The sequence below is a fragment of the Pristiophorus japonicus genome, chromosome 18 (genome assembly GCF_044704955.1).
Source record: "Pristiophorus japonicus isolate sPriJap1 chromosome 18, sPriJap1.hap1, whole genome shotgun sequence".
Taxonomy (NCBI): domain Eukaryota; kingdom Metazoa; phylum Chordata; class Chondrichthyes; family Pristiophoridae; genus Pristiophorus; species Pristiophorus japonicus.
In genome coordinates, this window is record NC_091994.1 from 14,631,122 (window position 1) to 14,653,851 (window position 22,730).

General features: G+C 42.3%; 1 protein-coding gene across 1 annotated transcript in view; it reads right to left on the minus strand.

Annotated features, from left to right (window-relative positions):
* Positions 1 to 22,730, minus strand: part of LOC139228563 (guanine nucleotide-binding protein G(q) subunit alpha-like) — a 119,543-nt gene that overhangs the window by 25,739 nt on the left and 71,074 nt on the right. Inside the window, exon 2 of the mRNA XM_070859680.1 lies at positions 1,364 to 1,548. Within this exon, the coding sequence (XP_070715781.1) occupies positions 1,364 to 1,548 (185 nt within the window). The remainder of the gene's footprint in view (positions 1 to 1,363; positions 1,549 to 22,730) is intronic.

Below are 22,730 nucleotides of genomic sequence, written 5' to 3' on the forward strand. Positions count from 1 at the left end.
ACATTCAAATATTTCAGTAGTTATTATTTAGATCTTGCAACTAAAAGGTAAGGAAGTTCAGTGGTTATGTTACTGGACTAATAATCCAGAGAAGGTGAGTTCAAATCCCACCAGTGCAGTTTGAGAATCTGAATTCAATTTGAAAAATCTGGACATAAAAAACTTGCATCAGTAAAAGTGACCATGAATCTCTTGAATTGTTTTAAACACCCAACTGGTTCACTAATGTCCTTTAGGGAAGGAAACCTACCATCCAATGTTCCCTCTAAACTCCGCACGTGCACGGCCACGCAGTGTTCTGCAAGGTCCTATGCAGGCCGCTCACAAGCTTTTACATTGGAAATATCGCATATGCGCAGAAATTTAAAGGAACAGCACATTGAGAGAAACAGGCCACGCAGAACAAAGCGCAGCTTACAGGGAACATTGCTACCATCCTTACCCGGTCTGGTCTGCGTGTGACTCCAGCCTCACACTGTGGTTGACTCTTAACTCCTCTCTGAAGTAGCCTAAAAGGGTACTTAGGTTGTATCAAACAGCTCAGCGATTCAAGAAAGTGGCCCACCACCATCTTCTCAAAGTAGCTACAGATGGGCAATAAATACTGGCCTTGCCAGCGACACTCACATCCCAAGAATGGATTTTAAAAATCCTAACCAAAATGATGATTCATTCACAAGAAAACGAAGGCAATTCAGCAACTGTTATTTTCAGTTGTTACACCTTACACTCTGAATGCTTGTCGTGATGTTTTCAAGTATCCTCCCTGGGACCAGTGACTGCAGTGAAAATACCAAATAGTACCTTTAGTGGTCAACAAGATATTAAATCAGTGTCACATGTGCATAGAATAGCAGCTGATTACAATTCAGTTGTCAGTTCCAATGATTGCTGCTTTGAGGCAGATACAAATTGCTAATCCTGAATTAGAAATATTAGCTGCATCTATAATGCAACGCAAGTTGTTTCTGATTTCAGTTAAGATGTCAAGTCAAGGTGCCTCTTTCCTGTAGGAAGGGTTAAAGATTAGTGGAAGAATGCTTCAGATCTAATCTTGTACAGCTCCAAGCAGCGAATTGACAAAAAACATTAGCAAAGGCCTGGGAGTAAGTTTGCTATCCGCCTGCTTGCACCTTAGGTGAGGAATGACAAAGACAAAGAAAAGGGACTTTTTATATATGAAATGGAAGAATGATTTTTTTTTTTAAATTGAACTACCATTTAATGAAAGTGATAGAATGAGAAAGTGATAGAATGAGGGACAAGGTTCAAACTTTTTTTTATGGCAAAGAATGCAGCTTGCTGCCAGCTGTACACACACTATTGCAAAAAAAATTGGTCACTCTGCATGCTAGAAACTTACCTTGTTTTGCTCATATTTGTACTGTATTTTAAGGGTTTCCATGGCTCTGATCATGGACTGCATGGCAGTGAATATGTTCTGGTAGACTAATTTTGTAAAGCCCCGTTTGTCTTCATCTGAATATCCACTCCCATGTATGATCCGCATCTGTTTGATGAATGTGCTCTTGCCACTTTCTCCAGTGCCTAGAAAAGAACAATTGCACAAGATCAGTGCAAGTGGCTGAAAATTTGAGTATTTTATTACATTATCAATTTGCCATCATTTTTATAAAAACACCATCAATAACTATTGGCATTGTGAATTACATTTCTTAAATACCACTTTATAATGAAGGCACTTCCAACCCCTCAGAACTCAGAAAATGAAGCATTCCGTGTCCGCATGCAGCAAGACGTGGACAACATTCAGGCTTGGGCTGATAAGTGGCAAGTAACATTCGCGCCACATAAACCCAGGAAATGACCATCGGCAACAAGAAAAAGTCTAACCACCTCCCCTTGGCATTCAACAGCATAACCATCATCGAATGCCCCACTATCAACACCCTGTGGGGGTCACCATTGACCAGAAAGTTAACTGGACCAGACATAAATAATGTGGCTGCAAGAGCAGGTCAGAGGCTGGGTATTCTGCATTGAGTGACTCACCTCCCGACTCCTTCAAGCCTTTCCACCATCTACAAGGCACAAGTCAGGAGTGTGATGGAATACTTGCCACTTGCCTGGATGAGTGCAGCTTCAACAACACTCATGAAGCTCACTACCATCCAGAACAAAGCAGCTCGCTTGATTAACACCCATCCACCACTGGCACACCGTGCCTACAATGTGTACCATCTACAAGAGGCACTGCAGCAACTCACCAAAGCTTCAACAGCACCTCAGAAACACTGCAACCTCTACCATCTAGAAAGACACGGGTGCATGGAGACACCACCACCTCCAAGACCCCCTCCAATTCACACACCATCCTGACATGGAAATATATCACTGTTCCTTCATCGTCACTGGATCAAAATCCTGGAACTCCCTATCTAACACTGTAGAAGTACTTGCCAGCGATGCCCACATCCCGTGAACGAATTACAAAAAAGCATTAGTAACAAATTTGCATAAAATGAGAAAATTACAAAAAATAATGGACTGAAATAAATAGGGGCTCCTTTTTTAACCTGTAGCATTAAAGAAAATGTTTCAGAGGGTGGGAGAGACAAACTGAGAACAAGCAGAATACTGATTGGATGGAGTTACGGTTTAAGGAAAAAGATCTCCCTCATTGTGTGTCAGGAACTGGCATCATCACTCAATTCCTTCTCGTATAACTGCCTAGCCTCCTCCTCGCCATACGTAACGTTACTTTCATACAGGGTCATGACCTTCTTCAGATAATCCTTTCATGGTGAATTGTGCTATATTAACAGCACATTACAGACAACTAACAATAAATTCACACTTATCTAAAATCTTCAACTGAAGAACATTGAGATTAGTTTTCTTTAAAATATTGCAATCAGTATGGCGTACATGTACACTCTAGGCTTCCTGATGTTCAAATACCATTGCTACTGGGGACATATACGTCTCATTTACATTGGTCATTTGAAAGTTTGGGCAGAAAAAAATTCAACTGGCTGTGTAAACGCTGCAAATTCTGGCCTGGCACAAAGTAAACATACCAATTCAGTGACAATGTAATGTAAAAGCTTAATAGAACTGTTAAAGCATATGCCCACTGTATGTACAAGGGGAGAAGCAATTTTTGAAATATATACAAATAAAATTACATTTGCAGATGGGTAATTTTGTCAGCCAGCACTGCAAGTTGACCACCGCCACAGATTCAACTAAAACTGCATTTATATACAGGGACACCATGTGAACACATGAACTGATTAATGTCCAATAGCATTCCCTCTTTATGGAGCCAACACTAAAAATCAAGTACTGTACATCTGTTCTACTTATGGGAAATAACCCATGAAATGCAAAATACTGTAAATTATAAATCCCACATGACTGAAGTCTCAAATTGAGCTTCCACAGAGTGTTACTTGTTTTCACTTTAAAAAAAAACTGCAAATACTGCACGACAAATCCTGATGAAGTTATACCCAAATTTTAGCCTATCTTTTCACTTTGAAGATACTGATAGATCTGCTCTGTATTTTCATCATTTTCTGTCTCAAGTAATATCTGCAACTGTCTGTAACCACCACATGCAGAAACAAAGAAAATTAACAGAATGATTAAATTAATCTATTGTTTAAAATGCAAAGTATTATTCCATCAGTGTAAAAAGCTGCATGCCTTGGTCTGGTAATCACAAACATTTATGTAAAGGGGCAACTTATATGCTGGAATCCAAATGCATATTTTTTTCTAATAACTAGAACACTGATGAGTAAATCTAAAAGCTCTTCTAATCACTAAATTGAAACCCGAAACAACTTTTTTAAAAAGTCTATGTGCATCATTTACTATGAATCAAAATAATCAGATCTTTCCAAACAATAAAGGTACATTGCGATAGGTACAAATACAACAACTAACCTCCACATAAGTATTCAGGTGAGCTTTATTTCATGGGAGAGAACCTCACAAAGATATAGGGGCTGAATTTGCGGTCAAAGGCTACCCGCGGCTGGATGCCTCCAACCAGCAAAATTCTATGAACTTACCTTCTGCCTTGGGATCACGGAGACTTGCGTTCCTGATGCTCTATGTGTAGAGGCCCACGTAGCTCCACGCAAGTACCCCTGGGATCACGTGGGTCGGCCCAACCAATTTAAGAAGGGGATCCCCAATTCATGCTTATGGGGATTCCGTATGTCAAATAAATTTTTTTAAATTACATATTTAAAATGAATTAAAATGGCATTTAGTTAAATATTTAAAACAAAAATTTAATTTTTTGAAAAATAAATGTACATTTTAACAGGGTTTTTAATGTATAAATAATTGAAAAAAGTATTTTAATGCTTTTTTAAAAAACTCCTACACTGTAAAAGCAGGCCTTATGCCTGCTTTTACCAGGTGAAAGAATTTCATCGGCATTCGCTGGGCAGAAGTTGGGTAAATAGCCCAACTCTTCACCTGCAGAGGCCCTTTTCGCAGGGATGCGTGCAATCTGTTATGGGTTTTAGCCCTAAACCCAGAACTTGCGCTGCGCACCTCGTATGCACCAGTAGTAACTGCAAATTTCAGCCCATAACCATACCTGCAGCAATAATTAATCCAATTTTGACTTTAGAAATTAGCTCAGCTGTTTTAAAACTGTTCTCTGTACAATATCTGAATTGCATCGAGGAATGGTAGAATTAAACTGATGCCTGTGAATTTCATGACCTCAAATGACAATGGCGCTTTTTCAAAGTTCTTAAAGATTCTCTGAAGAATCCTGGTTAAACATATTTTCCGACACACATACTGGATGTAAACATGCATACAACATACACAGCAGTATTAATACTGCAGAAACACAGAATGAATTGGCTAAAAAATTCCTGTAGCAGGTCAACGAACGGCACCCACTGTTCAATAGACATGCCCTTTCCCAGTTAATCGCCACAATATTTTGCGTGGCAAGTTGCTGGAAGTGCCAGATGGAAACAGCATGGCAGCATCTGGGATATGAATGAACAGGACAAGCAACTGCGTATCTCCTTAACCAATTAGATTGATGGAATGTGAAATGACCGGTGCAAGGTCTGAACAAGGAAGTACAAGTTCGAACCGTGAATTCAATGTCAAATCAGGTACAAAAAGAGAGGGAAAGAAAGATTGGATTGAAAGAGAGATAAAAAACCATTTTTTTAAATTTCCAACAGCAACTAAAATCTGAAGGAACGAGACTCCGCACTTGTAATAGTTCATTTTCAGTGCCAGAGGTTGACTGGCAGTAATTAACACAGCACTTTATTAAAAGGGGATTTATACTTAGTTACTTGACATAACGTTCTGTGTATCTATGGTATGATCATCAATACATTATATTCATTTTTACATTCAGTATTTATTGCAAGCAGGAAAAATATATATTTTAACAGAATCTTCATTTTTTGCTTTAAAACTTTACTGAAATTCTAGACAACATTATGCTCTCTCAAAGAGAAATATAGCTTTCAAGCATAAGCATTTAGCATTCCAACAGACTGATAGCATTAGACCAGTGACTGGAATATTAAGTGTGCCAAGCAGACTAATGTAAATTTCTCGCCTGATATATCTGATCTTCTTGCAATTTAACAGAAAGTGCTATAATTTGCAAACTAGGAAATAACCACGTGTCTGGGACAATTAATGCCTCGGTTACACTCAACTGACTAATAATAGACAGCTAATAAGGTCGGCTTCACTACAGCCAAATACTATTGACTTTGGTGGAAGTCAAGTTACAATATTGCATAGGTTTAAAAGTTTAGAACATGTATAATGAAAAAAGACCCTTGTAGTAGACATTGGCTCAACTAGTTAATTGCATGGGTCTGTGCATGTGGAATTAGAATTAAATTTGAAATTGATGATGATTTTCTAGAACTAGTGCCAGAATCAGCAAATCTTCCAAAATGCTCACCATCCTCAACAGTTCATTAAGCAAAAAAAAAAATGATCTCTCTCTGTAACTGTCTGCTTTTACCTCCTCAATCTCTATTACTTCATTTCTCCTTTCTGTTCATCTTTCATTATCTCCCCTATGGGTGTCACACTTTCTTTCATCAACATTTCTATTTCTGACATACGCCTTTCATTGAATGTCGCAGTTTCTGTCATCTGATGTGGTTCACAATGATTTCCAACATCCAGCAACTGCAGTTGCAACAACTTGAATTTATATAGCACTTTTAATGTGGGAAAATGTCTCATGGCGTTTTACAGGAGCATAATCAGATTAAAAATTGGCACAGAGCCAAAGAAAGATATCAGGGATAACTAAAAGCTGGGTCAAAAGAAGTATGTTTTAAGGAGAGTCTTAAAGGAGGAGAGAGGTGGAGGGGCTAAGGGAAGAAATTCCAGAGCTTAGGGCAAAGACTGGTAAAGGTAAGGCCACTAATGGGACAAAGAGTGCGGAAGATGCACAAGAGGCCAGAGTTGGACAAACGCAAAGTTCTTCTAGGGTTGTAGGAGGTTACAAAAATGGGGAGGGGAAAAGCCATGAAGGGATTTGAACACAAGAATAAGATTTTTTAAACCGAAGCGTGGTGCACCACAAGTTAATGTAGGTCAGTGAGCATGGGGGTGATGGATAAGCAGGTCAGGCCATAAAAGAGCTGGAGCGGCATACCACTTCAACCTCCAGCGCGAGCTGCTCCAAGTATGCGACGATTTTGAGATGGGCGACGTCATCAAAACCCTGGTCGCCGTTTTGGAGGGTGGGCAGGAACATCGGCAGGGCCTAGGTAGAGGAGTGGGAAGATCGGGGCGGATGAGCGGCGAGAGTGTTTGTGGCGAGATGCGGTGAATGTTTATGGCGGAGGAGCGGTGAGAGATCGTGGCGGAGGTGCAACAGATGAGGATACGGGGCCCAGAAGAGCAGAGGGCCCAGGGGCAGCACGGGCCAGCCCACACTGCGATGTGTGCGCTCGCTAGGTCCGCGCAGCAGAGCAGGTCTCCAGTCGCCCCCTTGTCACTGGATAAAGGCCTAGCTTTGTCAAGCCCGTGTGGTGGCTGGTGTGCAACAGTCACCACACGTTAAAAAAATTCACGCATAGGCATCTTCCACCTCCCCTCAATTGGAGTTCAGGACTGGAACATCGGTCCTTCATCGAAACACCTGTGAACTCGTGGAAGCAAGTCATCCTCGTTTGAGGGACCCCTATGATGATGATGATGGTGATGGGTAAGCAGCACTTGGTGCGGGTTAGGATACAGGCAACGTTTTGAATCAACTCTATGGAGGGTGGAAGATGCTGTCAGCCAGAAGAACACTGGAATATTCGAGTCTGGAGTTACCAAAAGCACAGATGAGGATTTCAGCTGCTGAGGCAGGGGCAGAGATGGACAATGTTACGGAGGTGGAAGTAGGCAGTCTTTGTGATGGAGAGGATATGAAGTCAGAAGCTCAACGTAGCGTCAAATAGGTTGCGAACAGTCTGGTCCAGCTTGAGACAGTGGTCAGGGAGGGGGATGGAATCGGTGCTGAGGGTACGGAGTTTGTGGCAGGGACAAAAGACAATGGCTTAGGGCTTCCAAATGCTTAATTGGAGGAAATTGTGGCTCAACCAGGAATGGATGTCGGACAACAAGTATGATAAACCAGAGGCAGAAGAGGGGTCGAGAGAGGTGGTGGTGAAGAGAGAGGTGGTGGTGAAGTAAGAGCTGTGTGTTTGCCAGTATACCTGTGGAACCTCATTGTGTATTTGGTTGATGTTGCCAAGGAGCAGCATGTAGATGAGAAATAGGAGGACATCAAGTATAGAGCCTTGGGAGACTCCAGAGGTGTTAATACGGATTCTTTTTCCCTCAATCTGTTTCAGTGAATACACTGACACACGAACACCTTGCTGCCTTTTCTGTAAAAGACCTTTATTGAAGATTCTCCGGCCGGGACTTGTCAAGACAAAGGAACACTCTCAATCAGAGCTTGTTCACCTTCCTCAGGACAAGCCCCTTTACAACGCGAAAACACAGTAGTTATACATTTTCAAAACATAACACATTTGATTAGCACTTGGTCTATCCACTCCCTTTCTTCCTCCTTATGGGCCAGTGCAGGAACCAGCACTTTAACCCTTATCCCGCTGGTACCCTTAATGCCAAATTTCTCTTACAATTCCCCCCTTTTGGCCCTTGGCTATACGCCAAGCTGGCCATATTTCCCGATAACTATCTCCCTGTAGGCGAGTTCCAGATAGGTTCGTTCACCTGGGTGGCCATCTCCCAAGCTTCGGGACCTCCTGAAACCTTCCCACAGAGTTATATAAGGTAAGTCCTTCCTGTAGGACTGCTTAAATTTTCATCCCTTATGGCCTTAATCATAGTGCGTGCCCTGACTTATCGTTTGGCCTGTTTAATTCGTGCACATGTTAATCCCATCATGACCATCAGAACCAGACCCTGTATTACTACAAGTACATGTGATATTATTCTTTTCCATGGGTAAATTTGAATATTAAGTCCAATGTCCCACAGCTTTGAGTACCAGGGCTGATCAGCCAGCATTGCGTTAGTGTCTCTCTGTAAGTTGTCTATTTCTTCCATCAGCTGGACATACTGTCGTCTTTGATTCTGGATTCCTCGCACCAAACGTAATAGAGGCAACGGTGCAGACGAGAAGAGAAGCCATTGCAGGAGAATCTCTGGAACCAGGCAAGGCTGTCTCATTCAGTTGGACAACGGAGGAGAGGCATTGGAGGAAGATGGCGTGGTCAACCATGCCGAGTGCTGCAGAGAAGTCAAGAAGAATGAGGAGGGATAGTGCACCATGGTCACAGTTACAGAAGATGTCACAGAGGCAGTTCCAATGCTGTGACGATGCAGAAACCTAATTGGAGAGGTTCAAACATGGAGTTGCGGGAAAGGTGGACATTGAGTTTGGAAGCAGCAACATGTTCATGGACTTTGAAGAATGGGAGGTTGGAGATTGGGCTGTAGTTTGAAAGGTCAGTGGGGTGAAGTTTTCTTTTTAAGGAGGGAAGGTGATGACTGCAGATTTGAAAGGGAGGGAGGCAGCATCTGATGAGAGGGCACTATTTACAAGGTCAGCAAGCATGGGGGCCAGGAAGGGAAATTGGGTGGTCAGCAGTTTAGTATGAATAGGGTCGAGAGCAACGACCCGTTAAGCTGCATAGACGCGTGATGGGCTGGAGGTCCCGCGCAGGCCACTCACTGGTTTTTCAATAGGAATAATCGTGCATGCATGAAGATTTGAATGGGCCATGCAGCCAGCTAAAGGGCTCGCGCACAAAAATAAATTATAGGGAACATTGGTCAAGAGAGCAGGATAATATGAGCTTGGAGAGGGCATGAGGCTAGAAATTAGAGAAGTAAGTTAGTTCATTGCAGGGCAGGGGAAAGATTGGTTCGGTGAGCAAGGGGAAGGGAGTAATATGGCAGTAGAAGTTGACGGATGGTCTCAATTTTAGTGACAAAGAAGTCCATGAACTTCTCGCACTTATTGATGGATAAGAACATAAGAAATAGGAGCAGGAGTAGGCCATTTGGCCTCTCGAGCCTGCTCTGCCATTTAATCAGATCATGGCTGATCTAATCTTGGGCTCAGCTCCACTTCCCTGCCCGCTCCCCATAACCCTTCACTCCCTTATCGTTCAAAAATTTGTCTATATCCACCTTAAATATATTCAATGACCCAGCCTCCACAGCTTTCTGGGCAGAGAATTCTGCAAATTTACAACCATCTGAGGGAAGAAATTCCTCATCTCAGTTCTAAGTGGGCAACCCCTTATTCTTAAACTATGCCCCCTAGTTCTAGATTCCCCCACGAGCGGAAACATCCTCTCTGTGTCTACCTTGTTGCGCCCCCCTCAGTATCTTATATGTTTCAATAAGATCACCTCTCATTCTTCTATGGGACATTTGGAGTTGCTGCATGTCTTCAGACTGGTGAAATAAAGATTCAAACATGAGGCAGCATTGAGCCTCTATGGGTCCTTCAGACAAGACCGAGAGAAGCATAGTGGGCAGCAGAGACTAGGAAGGCCGATGAATAATGAAGGATTAAGATAGAGATTAGAGGGTGGGTGTGGCGGGCAGGGGAACAAAGTACCTGCGGGAGAAATTAAGGCAGGCATGACAGGAAGGGGAGGACACAGGTAAGAAGGAGACAGAAGCAATATGATTGGGTCGGAGCAGTAGTCAAAATGTGCATGCGAACAGACAGGAAATTCAGGTTGCATAGGTATGGCAAAGATTAGGACAGGTATGTCCTGATTGTAAACAGGGGACACGGAGGAGACAATAAGAGTCCAAAGTTAAAGTCAAGATGTCTCATGGTGGGAGGAAGTTGACTTTCAGATGGGTAGAGTCAGCTTAAAAGCACTGACAAACTGATGTACAGGTTCAGAGATATCTGGAGTGTGAGTGATTCCAGGAGCAGTTTGAGGGACAGAGTATCAGTGGATGCACTGCTAGTTTTCCCGATGAGGAGGCATGGAGAATTGGCCATAATCATAAGTTTATCCAGGTAAGCAGTGGCCTCGGTGATGAGTATTGCACACCAACAGATTCGGCAAAGGGATAAATGAGAAGCAGGCATAAAGTAGCAGTGCAAGGATTCTTTGGCTGCGCCTCCCAAACCCGCGACCTCTACCACCTAGAAGGACAAGGGCAGCAGATGCATGGAAACACCATCACCTGCAAGTTCCCCTCCAAGCTACACACCATCCTTGGAAGTATATCGTCGTTCCTTCATCATCGCTGGGTCAAAGTTCTGGAACTCCCTCCCTAACAGCACTGTGGGAGTACCTTCACCACACGGACAGTAGTGGTTCAAGGCAGTGGCTCATCAGCACCTGCTAATGGGCAATTAGGGATGGGCAATAAATGCTGACCTTGCCAGTGACGCCCACATTCCATGAACAAATTTATTTAAAATCTCAGCAGCAGTGGAGCAGAATCCGCAGCAGGATTGGAACCAGCCGGGACAGATCAGCGATAGCACAGTGCAGTAAAACATTTCCCAGTGGAGAAGCAGAAAACTGAGGAAAAGCAGGAGCAGGCTAGATACTAGAATCTAAACAGGCCAGCAGAGAATACAGTCTCCGTAGAAAACAGTTGGAGGTCACGATAAGGTCCAGAAACATCGGAGAAATGGACTTTGCAGGGTAAAATAAAGCTGGGAGCGAGCAGTTCACTGAAGTACATACAGTCAACCTCAGTAGGTAACAACAGCAGGTGAGGGATGGGCTGAAGGCTAGAAAAAGTTACCTTAAAACTTATAATGACTGAAGTAGCAGAGCAGAGTCAGAGCAGCTGAGTCTTACAGCATAGTCCTGGAGGCAGGGGAACCCAAAAGTTGTGAAGTCAAATTTGAGCATAATTCCAGATGTTAAAAAAAGAGCACAGTGAAAACAAAGAACAAGCAAGGTCAGGTGATGGGCAGTGGGCTCTGCAGTTGAAATGATAGTTTGGGCTAAAATGTGCCCACTATTAGAGCCAGGGTTGTTTAAGCAGGTAAGGGAGATGATGGGAGAAGAAAGGGCAAAGGATGGCAATGGTTAATCAAGGATAAAGTTACACAGATGAAGAGCTCAATAAGGGATCTCGGTGTCTCTTTATGCAGATCACTAAAAGCTCGTGCATAGGGGCAAATAGCAATCAAAAAGGCTAATGGAATGTTTGTCTTTATCTCAAGGTGGTTGAAATACAAAAGTGAGGAAGTGATGCTTCAGTTGTGCAGAGCCTTGGTCAGATCACATCTGGAATGCTGCATTCAGTTTTGGGCACTGAACCTCAGGAAGGATATTAGTTTTGAAAGGGATACAGAGCAGATTCACCAGATACCAGGGCTTATTTTGAGCACAGATTGCATAAAATTGACTTGTATTCCCTTGAGTTTAGAAGGTTGATGGGTGATCTAATCAAGGTATTTAAAGGGGATTCAATAGGGTAGATAGAGAAACAATTTCTTTTGGTGGGGGAATCCAGAACAGGACCACATAATTAACTGTTCTGTCCTCAGGTACTGTTACCCTCTCTTTCAAATCTGCTGTCATCACCCCTCTCCTCAAAAAAACAACCCTTGATCCCACTTTGCTTGTTACCCATCTCCAACCTCCCTTTCCTGTCCAAAGTACTTGAACGTGTGTTGCCTCCCAAATCCGTGATCATCTTTCCAAGAATTCAATGTTTGAATCCCTTTAATCTGGCTTTCGCCCCTGCCACAGTACCGAAACTGCTCTCATCAGTCACAAATGACACCCTTTGTAAATATGACAAAGGTAAACTATCCCTCCTCATCCTTCTGGACTTGTCTGCAGCCTTTGACACAGTTGACCATTCCATTCTCCTCCAATACCTCTCCACCAATGTCCAGCTAGGTGGGATTGCACTCGCCTGGTTCCATTCTTATCAATCTAATCGTAGCCAGAAAATCTCCAGCAATGGCTTCTCTTCCCACTCCCGCATTGTTATCTCTGGTGTCCCCCAAGGATCTGTCCTTGGTCCCCTCTTATTTCTCATCTATATGCTGCCCCTTGGCGATATCATCCGAAAACACGGAGTCAGTTTCCACATGTACGCAGACGACATCCAGCTCTACCTCTCCACCACTTCTGTCGACCCCTGCTTGGTATCTAAATTGTCAGATTGCTTGTCCGACATCCAGTACTGGATGAGCAGCAATTTTCTCCAATTAAATATTGGGAAAACCGAAGCCATTACCTTTGGTTCCCTGCCACAAACTGCATTCCCTAACCACTGACTCCATCCCCCTCGCTAGCATCAATCTGAGGGTGAACAAGACTGTTCGCAACCTAGGTGCTATATTTGACCCTGAAATGAGTTTCCAGCCAAATATCTGTGGCATAACTAAAATTGCCTTTTTCCACCTCCGTAACATTGCCCGCCTCCACCCCTGCCTCAGCTCTTCTGCTGCTGAAACCCTCATTCATGCCTTTGTTATCTCTAGACTTGACTACACCATCTCACTCCTGGCCGGCCTTCCACATGCCACACTATGTAAATTTGAAGTCATCCAAAGCTCAGCAGCCCGTGTACTAACCCACACCAAGTCACGATCACCCATCACCCCTGTGCTTTCTGACCTACATTGGTTCCCAGTTAAACAACACCTCGATTTCAAACTTCTCATCCTTGTTTACAAATCACTCCATGGACTTGCCCCTCCCTCTCTCTCTAATCTTTTTCAGCCTCTCAATCCCACAAGATGTCTGCTCTCCTGAACATCCCTCATTATAACTGCTCAACCATCGGCGGACGTGCCTTCAGCTGCCTGGGCACTAAGCTCTGGAATTCCCTCCCTGAACTTCTACACCTCTCTACCTCTCTTTCCTCCTTTAAGACGCTCATTAAAACCTACCTCTTTAAACAAGCTTTTGATCATCTGCCTTAATTTCTTCTGTGGCTCTGTGTCAAATTTATCTGTTTGTCTGTAACAATGTTGTGAAGCGCCTTGGGACGTTTTACTATGTTAAAGGCGCTATATAAACAAAAGTTATTATAATCTTAAAACTAAAGCTAGGTCATTTAGGAGTGAAATCAGGAAGTAATTTTTCACATTAAGGGTAGTGGAATTCTGGAACTCTCTTGGGTAAATAGAGTTAAGGTACAGATCAGCCATGATCTAACAGAATGGCGGAACAGGCTCGAGGGGCTAAATGGCCTACTTATGTTCCCATGAAAACTTGTTATGGAAACCTGCAGAAATGCTATTCTTCTGAACTTGTGGAAACCCCTGCTTTTTTAAAATATAAACTGCAGACACAGAATGAACTAAATCTGTTAAAATGGATGATTGATTGGAGAGACTCAGGAAAAGCACAAGAAATCTAGGTTACTAGTCAGGCCAAAAACAAAAAAAACAATTCAAGGTCATGTGCTCAATGTAGTAAAACTACAGGCATGCACTTTGTCGAAAAGAAACATCCTTACATCATTGCTACTACAAATATCCTTTGCCTCTTCAAATCATACTAATGTTTAATCCAGGATTTGTTTCTGCACTAAGTTTTGCATTCATAATTCAATGTTTACGTTGCTGTACAAACACTAATTAGAGCGATACAATATACAAAAAGTCACCAAACTATGAATGATTACCATACAATATCGTAATGTCTGCTATTGGATGATATTTCACCTTGTTTGTTAGTCACAATTTTTGTCTTACCTAATTTACTTTCCCAGTTTAGTTATTTTTATTGTAGTAGTTTGTTGGTTATGGCACATTGTCATGCATGCCAATCCAATAAAGTGAGCAACCCTGGAACTGAATGAGAAGCGGCAGTGTTATTCGGGTCCATTGGTGCAATCACCCAAAGTTAGTGTTTAGTACCTGAACAGGATGCACTGAAGGGCTGAAATAAGAGGAAGCTCAGGAGGTAGTGTGCTGGATCTGGTTGAATTGTATGCTAGGTGTATTTTTCCTTTGATACACTACACATTGATATTCAGCACATCGAATTACCACATCACTCATTTACATCACCTTTATTTTTTTATGTGTATGTCCATTTTTAAATAAATCTAAACTCAAGAAGGTTGGAATGTATCTTTTCCTTCACTTCAATGATTAAAAACCAAGTAAAATGTACTTCTTTCAGCAGATTACAGGTTCGACAATTGATAGCAAACTAGTCATCTTCAGATAACACGCCATGAGCAAAATGCAAAGCACTCCAGAGGCTGCACATCTGAACCAAGAACAGAAAATGGTGAGAAGTCGAAGCAGGTCAGGAACCACCTGTGTAGACAACAGTTGAGTTAGCATTTTGGGTGTGGATCCTTGGCCAAAAAAGTTTTGAAATTCTGCCTGCAAAACCCAAGTGTCTGGTCAATCTCAAACAAATCAAACATTCCTCCTGCAACAGCCCCACGCAGCGCGAGCAAAGAATGCAGTAGGAAGTTAGATTGATTTTAGAAACTCACCGGCATAATTTACATTAAGAAATGTGATCTAGATTTGCAAATATATATTCACAGGCAGCCTACAAGATATCCACGCTGTTACACCGTAAGCTTTGGCCTGGATAGCGGGCTTAGATATTGACATTTGATTTGCTTTGGTGTTACCATACAAAATTAGAAGACTAGAAAAATATAGAAGTAATCAATCTAAAACACCATTGACAGATAAGTCAGTAATTCTTGAATAATTATTAGGACAAATTTTAGCATACATTACATAAGTGTCCTACCAATCTTTTGTCAATGCAGGTATGCAAAACTGCCTTTGTCATCATGTAAATGTGATGCAAATAGCCAGCAACATGTCAACACGAATTGCACACAAAACCTACATGTACAAAAGAAAATGTTTCACCCCCAAAGGTAAGTCCTCCTTTACAAACATATTTAGTGGGGCTTCCATGTCACAGGAATAGTCGATGCCTGCGCAGGACAAAACAATCAAATAGTGGAAGCATTTATAATGCAGACACGTACATTATTTTAATATATTGAAAGTTTTGCATACAGTACACATTGTAAACCTCCTGCAAAAATTATTCTGCAAACCTTGCATGTCACTCTTAATTCACAGCCAATTTATTCTATCACATTTGATCAGATCATTCTTCCCAAATGATTTGAGTCTAACCCTGAAACCCAAACCCTTATTTCAATCTTCTCAAAGCATACAGCAGGACAGAGAGATAGAAGTTAAAACAAACCAAGACCAACTGAACAACTCCAAACTAGATACAGATGTCAGGAAGTTTGAAACAATATGGATTGTTAAGATAGATTTGAAAGACCTGCATTTATATAGCACCATTCATGACCTCAGGACGTCCCAAAGCACTTTACAGCTAATGAAGTACATTTGAAGTGCAGTCATTGTTGTAATGTAGGAAACACGGCAAACAACTGACGCACAGCAAGCTCCTACAAACAGCAATTAAAGAAATGCTCAGATAATGACCATTTTAGGTATTGGTTGAGGGACAAACATTGGTGGACACTGGTAGAACACCACTGCTCTTCTTCGAATCATGCTATAGGATCTTTTACGCCTCGCTTTAACAGTGCTCCGAAAGACGGTCCCTCAGACAAGGCAGGATTCCCTCAATGTACTGAAGTGCAGGGCAAGATTATGTGCTCAAGTTTCAGAGTGTGGCTGGAACCCACAATCTTCTGGCAAAAGGCTGACCTTGTAGCTAAAATAATTTACACTTTCAGGTGTAGATTTTCAAATTGTCACCCAAGCATAAAACTTGTGCTTTGAAAGAGAATCGGCCTGTTACAGAAACCACTCAATTTTCATTTCTGTTTATCTGAATGGAAATTTCCCCCAATTAAATATCGGGAAGACCAAAGCCATTGTCTTCGTCACAAACTCTGTTCCCTTGCCACCAATTACATCATAACTCTCCCTGGACTCAGTCTCAGGTTGAAGCCGACTGTTTTCAACCTCGGTGCTCTATTTGACGCTACGCTGAGCTTCCCACTCCATATTTTCATCACAAAGGCTGCCTACTTCCACCTCGGTTATATTGGCCGTCTCCGCCCCTGCCTCAACCCATCTGCTGCCGAAACCCTCATCCATGTTTTGTTCACCTGCAGACTTATGCTTTTCTGGTCTGGCTCACACCCTGCTTAAACTTCAGCTCATCCAAAACTCTGCTACCGCTATCCTAGCCTATATCAAGCCCAGCTTACCCATGACCTGGTGCTTGCGAATCCACACTGGCTCTCTGTTCCCCAATGCCTCCGATTTAAAGTTCAAATCCCTTCATTGCCTCGCACCTCTACATCTCTGTAACCTCTTCCAATACTACAACTCTCCAAGAACTATGCTTTCTTCCAACTCTAGCCTCTTGCGCATTGTCAACTTCCTTTGCCTTTCCATGGACAGTGTCTTCTTTCATTTAGGATCTAGCTTTGGAATTCCCTTGCTGAATCTTGATGCCTCTCCACTCATCTTATTTATGACCCTGCTTAAAACCTGTTTGACCAGCCGTGACTCAGTTGGTAGCACCCTCGCCTCTGAGTCAGAAGGTTGTGGGTTCAAGCCCCACTCCAGAGATTTGAATGCAAAAATCTAGGCTGACATTCCAGTGCAGTAATGAGGGAGTGCTGCACTGTCGAAGGTGCAGTCTCTCGGATAAGACATTATACCGAGACCCTATCAGCTCTCTCAGGTGGAAGTAAAAGATCCCATGATACTATTTTGAAGTAGAGCAGGGGAGTTACCCTGGTGTCCTAGCCAATACTTATCCCTCAATTAGCGGCAGGGTATAGTGGATGCATTGGTCGTAATTTACCAAAATTCCCTGGATTCTGGGGAGGTCCCTGCAGATTGGAAAACTGCAAATATAACACCCCTATTTAAAAAAGGAGGCAGACAAAAACCAGGAAACTTTAAACCAGTTAGCCTAACATCTGTAGTTGGGAAAATGTTGCGAGTCCATTATTAAAGAAGCAGTAGCAGCACATTTGGAAAAGCAAAATTCGGTCAGGCAGAGTCAGCATGGATTTATGAAGGGGAAATCACGTTTGACAAATTTGCTGGCATTCTTTGAGGATGTAACGAACAGGGTGGATTAAAGGAGAACCAGTGAATTTGATGTATTTGGACTTCCAGAAGGCAGTTGACAAGGTGCCACATAAAAGGTTACTGCACAAGATAAAAGTTCAGGGGGTTGGGGGTAATATATTAGCATGGATAGAGGATTGGCTAACAGAAAACAGAGCTGGGATGAATGGTTCATTCTTGGGTCGGAAATCAGTAACTAGTGGGGTGCCGCAGGGATCAGTGCTGGGACCCCAATTATTTATAATCTATATTAACGACTTGGATGAAGGAACCGAGTGTAACGTAGCTAAGTTTGTTGATGATACAAAGATGGGAGGAAAAGCAATGTGTGAGGACACAAAAAATCTGCAAAAGGACATAGACAGGCTAAGTGAGTGGGCAAAAATTTGGCAGATGAAGTATAATGTTGGAAAGTGTGAGGTCATGCACTTTGGCAGAAAATAAATCGAAGAGCAAGTTATTATTTAAATGGAGAAAAATTGCAAAATTCTGCAGTACAGCAGAACCTGGGGCTCCTGGTGCATGAAACACAAAAGATTAGTATGCAGGTACAGCAAGTGACCAGGAAGGCCAAGGAATTCTTGGCCTTTATTGCAAAGGGGATGGAGTATAAAAGCAGGGAAGTCTTGCTACAGTTAAACAGGGTATTGGTGAGGCCACACCTAGAATACTGCGTAGTTTTTGTTTCCATATTTAAGAAAGGATGGAGGCAGTTCCGAGAAGGTTCACTAGGTTGATTCCGGAGATGAGGGGGTTGACTTATGAGAAAAGGTTGAGTAGCTTCGGCCTCTACTCATTGGAATTCAGAAGAATGAGAGATGATCTAATCAAAACGTATAAGATTATGAGGAGGCTTGACAAGGTGGACGCGGAGAGGATATTTCCACTGATTGGGGAGACTAGAACTAGAGGGCATGATCTTAGAATAAGGGGCCGTCCATTTAAAACTGAGATGAGTAGGTATTTTTTCTGAAGGTTGTAAATCTGTGGAATTCGCTGCCTCAGAGAGCTGTGGAAGCTGGGTCATTCAATAAATTTAAGACAGAGATAGACAGTTTCTTAACCGATAAGGGAATAAGGGGTTAGGGGGAGCGGGCAGGGAAGTGGACCCGAGTCCATGATCAGATCAGCCATGATCGTATTGAATGGCGGAGTAGGCTCGAGGGGCCATATGGCCTACTCCTGCTCCTATTTCTTATGTTCTTATTAAGATCACTAAACAAACGATTTTCTGATCGTTATCACATTTCTGTTCGTGGGAGCTTGCAATGTGCAAATTAGCTGCTTACATTACATCAGTAACTGTACTTCAAAAATAATTCATTGGCTCTAAAGCGCTTTGGGACGTCCAGTGGTCGTGAAAGGCGCTATATAAATGCAAGTCTTTCTTTGTACTCTACCTCTTCAATATCTCCTTCTTTGGCTTGGTGTCAATTTTTGTTTGATTATACTAACTTTTTTTCTATTGTGAGGTGCCTTAGAATATTTTCCTGCATTAATGGAACTAAATAAATGCAAGTTGCTGTTGTTGCTGCTTTGTATCAGATCATCAAGGTAAACCTAGATACCGAGGAGTTACTGAAGCCGCTGGTCTTTGTCAGCTTATTCAATCTGCAGATCACGGAGTCTTCAGGCCAAGAATCTAAAATTATTTATATTGAATTGTGATTAAAAAAACACTATCTTGTTTTGTTTAGGTTGAGGATTTGGCCTGCAGTGGAGATGATATGAATCTCTTTTCCCCCTCTCCCCTCCCCCCACCCCCAATGCCTGGCTTTTTTGCCAATTATCCTAAATCTGTGTCATCTGGTTATTAACCGTTCTGCTAGTGGAAACAGTTTCCTACTCTATCAAAACTCCATGATTTTCAAATTATTTGTGTGGTCAGCAACAAAAATTTAAGAACACAAGAACTAAGAGGAGTAGTCCATACAGCCCGTTGGGCCTGCTCCGCCATTCAATATCATAGCTGTACTTTTATATCAACTCCACTTTCCCGCTCTATCCCCATAATCCCTTGACTCCCTTAGCAACAAATGAATATACGAATCAACTGAGCATCTACAGCCCTGTGGGGTAGAGAATTCCAAAGATTCACAACCCTCTGAGTGAAGAAATTCCTCCTCATCTCAGTCTTAAATAGCCAACCCCTTATCTTGATACGATTACCTCTAGTTCTAGACTCTCCAGACAGGGGAAAACATCCTCCCAACATCTACCATATCAAGACCTCTAAGAATTTTATACATTTAAGAGATTGAAAGCATACATTAAAACTCAGTTTGCTGGTGACCAATGCATATTTCATGAGCAGCGCTGATGTTCAGAGTTATTTAATTTTTTCAAGTAAAAGTTAAAATTATTAGTTATACTGCAGTTATATATTTGCAAGATAAGTATTGTGATACGTGTTTCCAGGAGCCAAATCCATGGGTGTATTGCCATGCATCTAATCCAAATGCTAAACCGTCCCTCACACAGCAAAATCCCAATATTCAATACTTTGACACCGGATCCAAAAAAAAGGAAACAATTGTGTTACACGGTTTCCAAATTGTGGGAACAGGAAAAAAAAATAAAATTTTAATACAGTAAAAACAAATAAAACAAAAAAAATTATTCAAATATTGAGAGGTTACTTGAAAAAACAGCATTATTTTTTCCTTGCTAATTGCAATTAATTTACTAGTAACTTTCCACTGACAGATACCATTTTAAATTTGATGACTGTCTAAGATTAAGGGCCCAAGTTTCCACATGATTTGCGCCTGATTTTTTAGGAGCAACTGGTGGAGAACGAACTATCTTAGAAATCGCAATTCTCCACATTTTTTTTTCTGCAGTTCTAGTCAGGTAGAACAGTTCTACTTTGGAACAGAATTTTTTCTTCAAAAGGGGGCGTGTCCGGCCACTGACGCCTGAGTTGAAAGTTTCCACAGTGAAAACGTACTCCAAACTAACTTAGAATGGAGCAAGTGAAGATTTTTGCAGAACTGAAAAAACCTGTTCTACACATTAAAAAATCAGGCGCAGGTTACAAATTAGGCGTCCAGAACGAGGTGGGGGGGGGGGGGGGGGAAGGGAAGTCATTAAATTCTACAATAAATCCTTATTTATACTTATACAAATAAATCCAACCTGAATAAACATTTATAAGCAAAGAAAAGATTAAATAAACCATCTTCCTACCTGTGTGAAAGTGCTTCAGCCAGCCTCACAAGTTCGTTCCCGACGGCGTGAGGAAGGGAGTGCAGGCCCGCCCGCCCGAACGCAGCAGATGGGGGGGGAAAGACGTTCCCGACGGCGGGAGGAAGTGAGTGGGCCCGCCCGCCTGAACACAGCGGGGGGGGGGGAGGGAGGAAGACGTTCCCGAGGGGGTAGGAGACAGTGAGAAGGCTGCAGGAAGCCTCAGTGCTGATGGCAATGTGCTTTTATTAAAAAATGTTCAAAAATTTAAACAGCTACAAAGAACTACAAAAATGGCCGAGTGCCAATGTTTCCTTCACATTGCGCGTGCGCGAACGCTCCAACGCGCACGCGCAGCGTTGCCGGCAGGAAAAAAACTAATTTAAATAGTACCCGCCCCCTCCCACTTACAAAATCGGCGCGAGTGTAGGCTCCGCCCCTCTGGGCACCGCGCCAAACAGACAAGGAGCTGCAAAGCGCTCGAGAATCGCAAGTTTTTTTTTTCCTGCGCGTTTTAGGCGCGAAAAATGGGCGCCCAGCTCGGAGGGGCGCCCGTTTTTTATCGTGTGGAAACTTGGGCCCGTTGTGTTTGAATGAAGCAATGTACAGGGCAATGAAAAAGCATTCTTCCCATAAACTTCAGTCACTGAATTATTTTACATTGGTGTGCACATATTTTCAAAAAAAGAGTTTGTTTGGAACCAATGTAACCATTCAACTGTGCTCCATAAACCGAACTACTGTAACAAGGATTCACCGGACAATGCTACTAAATGAAGACGTTCATATCTGTAGTTCTAATTGATCATAAGTTACTCACATTGTCGCCAATGTCAGAAGTAAATAAACATTTCCTTTTAATGCTTAGTTACAACAATTTTATGTACGAGTGGTCTTTTTAAAGTTGATTCATTCATCTTCAACACAGAAGGTATGTCTATGTGTCATACTGCAATTTAACCATCTATTTGCTAATACAGGTACAACGTCCCAAATCAGGAATCCTTGGGACCGAATCCATTGCCGGATTTCGGACCTCGCCACTCGGCGATTCCCACCGATCCTCACCAATTCACGCTGCTCTTGTGCTTGCCGATTCCTGCCACTCCTCACAGCTCGCCGATTTCCCACCACTCTTCGCCGATCCTCTGCTCCTTGCTGCTCACCACCGCACCTCCGCACGCCGATTTCCCCACGCGCTGTGCTTTTTACTGGTTTCCTCGTCCCTCACTGCCCGACGTCGCCATCTTGGCCGCCTCAAAAATGTCCGGTTTTCTGACAATAATTCCGGATGTCTCCATCTACGATTGTTTTCGGACAATTCTGGTTTTCGGAGTTCTGGATTTGGGACATTGCACCTGTATATCCGAGACAGGTATTCAGGATTTTCGGACTATCCAAAATGCTGACGCTGTTAAACAAATGTTTTATTATTTAGATTTTTTTTTTACAACTCATTTAAATTGCACAGCACCCGCTTGGTTAAACTTCCTAACAATCATTTTTTTTGCGGGGGGGGGGGGGGGGCACGGTCAAGTCGAGAACAATTGTAGGAAACAGACCTACCAGAAATTTGAGGGGTTGGGAAGAATATAATGCAATGTTCATTATAGGTATGATCAAAAATATATTGCAAAATATATTCAAAGTCAGTGAAAAAGTGAGCATTAATACAATCAAACTGCACAATATATTTGGCAGGAAAACCACAAACATCGGAAATGACACTACTGTGGTTTATTCGGTATATAGATACATACTTCCTTATTGTACCATAACTGAAAACCACATATGATAGGAGTATTTCAGCAACTCTACTACTAAAGCTAATCAATGGGGGAAAAAATCATGAATAAAGTCATCTGAATTACTGTAGAATGTGTTACTTTCAGTGAGTAACAAACTGGAAGTCTTCACAGCTTACAAATATGCTGTTTATTGCTCAGCCATTTTATAAACCACATGCAGTTGTGCATCATACAAAACACTTCCAGGTCAGAGAACTTTC